The sequence below is a fragment of the Sinocyclocheilus anshuiensis genome, unplaced genomic scaffold (assembly GCF_001515605.1).
Source record: "Sinocyclocheilus anshuiensis isolate Anshui unplaced genomic scaffold, SAMN03320099.WGS_v1.1 scaffold1260, whole genome shotgun sequence".
NCBI classification, from domain to species: domain Eukaryota; kingdom Metazoa; phylum Chordata; class Actinopteri; order Cypriniformes; family Cyprinidae; genus Sinocyclocheilus; species Sinocyclocheilus anshuiensis.
This window is the reverse complement of record NW_015546079.1, coordinates 164726-172074: the sequence shown is the minus strand read 5'-3', so window position 1 is coordinate 172074 and position 7349 is coordinate 164726. Positions and strand designations below refer to the sequence as shown.

The 7349-nt window shown below is 35.9% G+C and overlaps 1 protein-coding gene and 1 long non-coding RNA gene across 2 annotated transcripts in view; both read right to left on the bottom strand.

The window, feature by feature from the left end:
* Positions 1 to 3298, bottom strand: part of LOC107699939 (uncharacterized) — a 20571-nt gene extending 17273 nt beyond the window's left edge. The window contains exons 1-2 of the long non-coding RNA XR_001635511.1: positions 3287 to 3298; positions 614 to 616 (exon numbers count right to left, since the gene is read on the bottom strand). This is a non-coding gene — a long non-coding RNA (uncharacterized LOC107699939). The remainder of the gene's footprint in view (positions 1 to 613; positions 617 to 3286) is intronic.
* The window catches only part of fam131bb (family with sequence similarity 131 member Bb), a 51967-nt gene extending 44833 nt beyond the window's left edge, over positions 1 to 7134 (bottom strand). Inside the window, exon 1 of the mRNA XM_016501389.1 lies at positions 7038 to 7134. Coding sequence (XP_016356875.1) covers positions 7038 to 7065 — 28 coding nt within the window. The 5' untranslated portion in view covers positions 7066 to 7134. The remainder of the gene's footprint in view (positions 1 to 7037) is intronic.
* Positions 7135 to 7349: the final 215 nt, after the last annotated feature.

The window sequence follows — 7349 nt, the reverse complement described above, 5'->3', positions numbered from 1 at the left end:
TCAAAAAACTTCATTTTGAGCTGAAAATAGGAAGTATGGGGAATTGGGTGAGAAGTTATGGATTTGTGTTTAGGGTTTCGAGAAAAGGAGTCACAATTTCAAGAAATGTGTTTAAGCAATCGAGAAAAACTGTAATTTGTTTACTTGATTATCCATACATTATTTAAAAAATAATGTTTAAATTGTTCAAATGTGATACAAGAGGCTTTTAAATATCATCTAATACATATTATAGGAAAATATAGAGTGACAACTGATATTTATATGCATTTTATAAAAGTGTAAAAACTTTACTATTATAAAGATCTCATTGATTTACATTAAATTCTTTCAGAATTTCATCTTACTTTTTGGCCATATAAATATCAACAAACTGCACCGACTTGCATATTTTTGCTCATTTTGGGCCTAAAATTGAGGTGTTTTATTTTTATGTGTGAGCTCCATATTCTCCTATATCATACTATATGAGCCATGAAAGCCCGCTTTATCAAATATGATAGTCAACAAAAAACAAAAACACCAACGTTTATTGATTTTTGTTTTTTAAATATTAAAATATTTTTCTGACTGTTATTTCATATGTTAGGCTTTAAAGGGTTAATATAAAAACCTGCTCTGCACACATAAATGCAAATCCAGTCAGGAGTCATAACACTCCCTAAGGAACAATACCACTCTTTCAGGGAGTTTAGTCCTGGGAATAATCACAATCATAATCATAATACTACATGAGTAACTTAGCGCCATGCATGAGTCACACTTATTCACTCACTTTCTGTAGTGGACTTTTTAATACAAAACATATTCCCCATCTGGGTTTTGCATGTGTGCGTGTGTTATTTGCTTTATTATTTGCTGAGTCAGGCAGCTGGAGACACGGCAGCTAGGGGATAGCGGACTCGTTCCAAAGCCCATGACTTGCTGCACTGACTTCAGAAACTGCTGAGCGTACCTGCCAGATGTACAGCAGCCCTCGCTCATCCATACATTAAAGTCTCAGGTATCTAATGTGGTTAACGCACATTAGATCTGTGCAGGTTTAATACAACTAATTGTTTCCATGCTTTCTTCAAAGTATAATGTACAAGTATTCGTGCATGTTAAAGTCCACATGAAACCAACATTGTCACCATTTTTTTTTATATTATGATTTTGTATGATTAATTGATACATGTTCTTCTAATACAACTTCCTTTTCCACTGATGTCACTTAGTTTGCAAGGACTTCTGGATAATGATAAAAGGATCTCACAAAAAAAAAAGAGAATTCTGTCATCATTTCCATTTAAAATGTTTGACCATACAGTAAAGGTCAATGGGCTACAGTCTTGTTTGTTTATAAAATCTTCTTTTGTGTTCCACAGAAGAAAGAAACTCATGCAGGTTTGGAATGACATGAGGGTGAGTAAACGATAGCAGAATTTTTATTTTTGCCTGAACTATCCCTTTAACCAATAACCAAAGTGCTTTATCAAACCCTCACTCTGACTCAGAATTGATTCTGAATTAATTCCCAGTAATTAAAACCAAGCCCCACCCATTACTTCTTGTTAAATATCTTGTTTCACTCCACATTACTGAATTAAAATAGGTTGCGCATGAGGTTTCATGTTCATATTAATGGTGCAATACTACTACAAAACGTTGGTCTCTCTATCACCATATGTGGATGAAACATAAAATTGCAAGTTACTTAAAGGGTTTGTTTGTTTGTTTATTTGGTTGTCACTGTTTTGCATGGATGAGTCTAATGATGAGGGATCTGTCACGCAACACATAGGATCCTCTGAGAGTAAGAAGAAACTCCCACAAGACCAAAATTGTCAAGTAAGTAGCCAGATCTTTTTTTCTTCACTCTTGGACGTGAAAAACATAGAAGGATGCAATTTACTGCACAATTTGACCTGTCCACTCAAAAAAAAATTCTTTACTTTTGTCCTTAGATAAAGGGAAAATTCTGTCATCATTTACTTTTAACGATAGAAATTGACGTCTGTAGTAATTTTTTCCATACTATGGAAGTCAATGGCTATCGTCAACTTTGGTTACGAACATTCTTCAAAATATCTTCTTTTTTGTTCAACAGCTGAAAGAAACTCATACAGATTTGGAACAACTTGAGGGTGAGTAAAAATTCCTTAACACATAAGAAGACATTTTGAATAATGTTGGTAACCAAACAGGATTTGACATCCAAATACTATGGAAGTCAATGGCTACCATCAACTTTTTGGTTACCCACATTCTTCAAATTATCTTATTTTGTGTTCAGCAGAAGAAAGAAACTCATACAGGTTTGGAACAAGTGGAGGGACAGTAAATGATGACAGTTTTCATTTTTGGGACAACTATCCCTTTCATTTTGAACACTGTTCATTCGTCTTTGATTCACGTGCAGCATGCAATGCAATTTTACCATGTAATGCGATTTTGCTTTTTGGCACTAACCTAAATGGCTTTTGACTAAAAGATTTTGGGTATCAGAGTGAGTTATTTGACAGAGGGATGAATGTGTTTTTCAACCTGATTTGGTTGTTTTATAAAGTGCCTCTCCAGTGTGATTCCAGCCTTACTGTCTGACATCTGGGTCACATCTGCATTTAGCAGATATTTGGAGAAAGCATAAGCAAGCATACTTATTTGATGCCAAAACACTTTAAAGGAGAACAAACCATACATACATTTGAGTGGTTTTAGACACGGCAATAAACTAGAGCCAGAGATGATGCAGAAAATCATGCAAAAAAAGCCACTGAACAAGCTTTCAAAGTAATGAAAAGTTATTGCTCTCTGTTATAAGGATAATTACATGTTTGAAATGCTGCTGTGCCATTAAATTATGAAATCAATAAGCACCAAGGACAATGTTTTTTGTGATCACATGACTCATAAATGCAGGAAAACCTAATTTATCGGTACTATGAAAAATAGTGGTTGTTGTTCTTGAACCTTTGTGGTGAGACTGTGATAATGGATGCAAAAAATGCATTTCTTTTCAAGGCAGCTCATAAGCCCACACATTTCTGCACCACATTGCAGCATAACAGTAAATTGTTGTTTGCACTATCACAGTTCTGAGCTGTATTTGCTTGTTTGTTTTGAATCATTTACCACAGTGATCTCAGCAGGATGAGAGTGTGTGCAGTCTTTGTGATGTCCACTGTCTTCATATCACAAGGCTTCACTTTACAGATCGATATTGGGCTACAGAGCTGGACAGAGAAAGTGGTAAACACCCAGAATCTTACACTACACACACACACACACACACACACACACACACACACACACACACTCAGATGCAGATGAGGATGTCTCATATAATGCTTTACTCTACTCAGTAACAGTGTATGAATAGCCACACATTCAGCTGACTCTGTTCAGATTTTATCTTATTACTAAAGTATATGTGCAAACCCAGTGCCTCTGTGTGAAGATCTAATCCTGTACAAAACTAGATTCATAATTAAAGTCATAGTTTTCCAAAAAGATTGAAATAGTTCTACAATAACTCAAATACTGCTTACATCTCAAAAGGCATTCCATACTAGTTTTTTTTTTTTTTTACCAGTCATGGATGTTTACTACATATTATAAGGCAATATAGCTTATAAAATAAGCATTAAAATTCATATAGTGACCCATGTATGCATAGAAGACAGGCCAGTTGAATCTTGTTGTAAAAAGTGTAATTTCTAGCGACAGATTCCCAAACTTATTTCTCAGCCAAACCTCTTTGATGTAACATATTTGCTTTAAGTACACCCTGAGATTTTAAGTTTATATTTAAATAATTTAACAACATATGGTTCAGGGTTCTTTGACGTTGGTTAATGGTCACATGACATACTGTACAGGTCAAGAAATAAAATATTTTTTTTTATTTTTTTATTTTTATTTATTTAAGTTTAACACTTTTTATGATTTAATACTACAATCTACATCAACATCACAAAATTTCAAAAAAATGTTTAATCAGAACTCTCTCCATAAAGCTGTCAGTACCCTATTTTATCAATCAAACTGATTTTTATGGCAGTTTTTTTATTTATTTAGGACATCAAATTTACCATATTACCATGTATAACACTGCATGTACAATAGATATTTATGACGGGGAAAAAAATAAAAAATATTTTTTTACCAAATTCTTGAAGCAAATTACAAACAATAGGACAAAGATACAAATTAAGTAAAGAGTGGGGTGGGGGGGGTAGGTTTACTATCTTGGTTCAAAATACTACAGAAATTTATTAATTAAAATGTAAAATAAAACACTGCCCTGTCTTCACTGTAGGAATTAAATATACATTGATCCTTGTTAAAGCTGCAAAAGTTATTCAGTCAAAAGAAGTATGTTACATTCTCTTTTTCTTTTGTTGTTTTATTAATATTAAAGGCAAAGCAGCAGGTATATTAGGCTGCAGTCACTATAAGACAGACTGCACGGGTCCAATATACTAATGCACATCCATTTTTTCCCCTACTGTTTTCATTAATTTAAAACATAACCGACTGTGTTTAAGTGAGTACTCACCAGGAGGGGCATTTTGACATAACTTTGTGTGCATTTTCTAAAAGGTTTTTATAATTTTAATGATCACTAATTTGTTGTTAGATTCTGTATGATTCTGAGTGAAATTAAATGAAGAAGCCTCCACTGCAGCATTTATTAACAAAAAAACATGCAAATAAAAACAGATGACACATCAGATGACCCATCAGAAGGATATACACACATTTATGTTTCTGGAAATAGCGTTTTAATCTCATAGTACAGAACCACATATTCAAATGAGGTTCACAGTATGTCATAAGTAGTTCGGCTGAATTGATTCTGGTGCTTGATTATGTACCTCAAAACAGAATATATACTGATCCCGCACAGCATGTTGACCTCCATTTTAGTGCTGCGTTGTGTTATAAACACTATTTATTAAACCCTCCTCCCTTTTCCTCCCTCCTCTCTTCCGTTCCTCCCCCTGCCTCTCTCTTTCCTCCTCTCTGTGTGGATGTGAGGCAGGTGGCCCAGCAAGAGAAGTTTGACACAGTTTCTACATCTGATGTTTAATGTACTTTAGTGTTGATGTTGAACGTGTGCGTGACTGTTCTGGGCCAAAGTCAGCTTGTTCTGCACCACTTCTCAGGATACAATGCACCTGAAACTTAAACTATGTCAAAATGCAGGACAGTGTGTAGAACATTGTTTCCCAACCATAGCTTCATTCATAAGGCTCAAGTACCTCTCCATCAACACCTAATAATGGATTAGGTGTAAAAAGTAACACCTAAATGTTACTTTTAAATTATATTTTACTGGATATCATTCATCACTATCATTAATAATTAATTAATATTATACAGTATTATTCATATGATACAACATTCTTAAGTATTATAAATTAAATATTATACAATATTATTAATATTCAGTTCATTAATTACAAAAAAACATAGATATGAGTATCTTCCAAAACTTGAACATATTACATTATTTTGAAATTTTTCCTTAAAAGGAATTAAAAAAATTATTAACACAATAAAAAACATGAAAACTAACTAACTAAAATAAATAAATAAATTGATGGATGGATGGATGGATGGATGGATGGATGGAAGTTAGTACATTACAAGAATTAAAGTTGAGGTCAAAGAATATTAGATCATATTTCTTGGTCAACAAAATAGGACAGACAGACCAATAGAATACAGAAACTGATACCACAGACCTTTTAAGCAAAGACACCAAATCAATGCTGTGAAAGATCTGGTTTTAAAGTGTATTTACTGCAGGCTGTAGTAAAATACTAAGTGGAAAATAAACGATTCTATTAATGTCAAGCCTGCATTTACCAACCAATCTTTTCTGAAATGCCCTATAGTATTTTTAAAATACCTAATTTCTTTCTAAATCAGATTACGTTTCACTTTAAGGTCCATTTAAAGCAAGGGTGCCCAAACTCGATCCTGGAGGGCCGGTGTCCTGCAGAGTTTAGCTCCAACTTGCCTCAACACACCTGCTGGGAAGTTTCTAGTATGCCTAGTAAGAGCTTGATTAGCTGGTTCAGGTGTGTCTAATTGGGGTTGGAGCTAAACTCTGCAGGACACCGGCCCTCCAGGACCGAGTTTGGGAACCCTTGATTTAAAGTGATAGTTCACCCCAAAATAGAACCTGTCTTTATTTACTCACCCTCATGCCATTCCTGACTTTCTTTCTTCTGAAGAAAACTAAAGAGGATATTTTGAAGAATGCTGGCAACCAAACACTTTACAATTGAAATGGATGGACCCAAACAAAACACTGAGGCATTTATCAAAATATCTTCTTTTATGTTGCGGAGCGACATTAGGGTGAGTAAATGATGACATAATTTTAATTTCTGAGTGAGCTCTCTCATTAATGTGCCACCGATCCAGCTAGGACTTATTATTTGGACTTATTCGTCAAGTGTGTTTCGGATTCAGGATGGTCCCAACCTGATTCCCACCTCTCCCTCACACACATTTCCCTCAGTTCTCCTGCATGTATCACCCTCCCTCCGTCCCTCTCTCCATCTCCCTCTCACTGCAATGAAATTCAGCATGTTTGCTATCTCTCCCTCTCACTTTCCAGCCGATTTCAATGTGCAACACGATACCACAAGAGCATCTCCAACAATAGAAATTCTCGCCCTCTGTAAATGCCGTAAATAAGCTCTATCACTGCATTTAATCGCTCCATCATCTCTGCCTCCCACACACAGACACCATGCAGTAGCATAAATCAAGAGATGTGGGTTGGAATCTACACACCCACAAACGCACACACACGCATGCCCGCACACAGCAGTGAACGCACAATATGACAGCTCAGACGTTTAACTAAAGATATCCTTCCACCAGTCAAATTCGTTTTACACATCCCAAACGTGCGGCGAAAATCGCCAGCCACACACCAGCAACCCCCTTCCCGGGCGCTGTAATTACCCCTCTCACTTAATACACCCACTCACGTGCACCCTGCCAGAAAGTAGAAGAAAAGAAGAGGGTCTTACTCAGGGTTCGAGAGCCGATACATCCCATGGTTTATTCACAAAGGCCCTGGATAGAAGCAAGGAAGCGCGAGCCTTTCACCATACATTCTCTCCTCCTCTCTCTGCTTTCTCTTTTCTGGCTGTTGATTCTCTCCTCTCATGCTGCTCCCTCCCTCCCTCTCTCTCTTTCTCTCTCTCTTTCACTCTCTCTTTCTCCCCCTCTCATTCTCTCTCGCTCTCTCTCTGTGCAGTCAGGGTGTCTTTCTTAGCCTGTGAGTCAGTGTGTCAGAAATTAGCACTTATTATGACACTGATGTAGTTATAATCACAAAT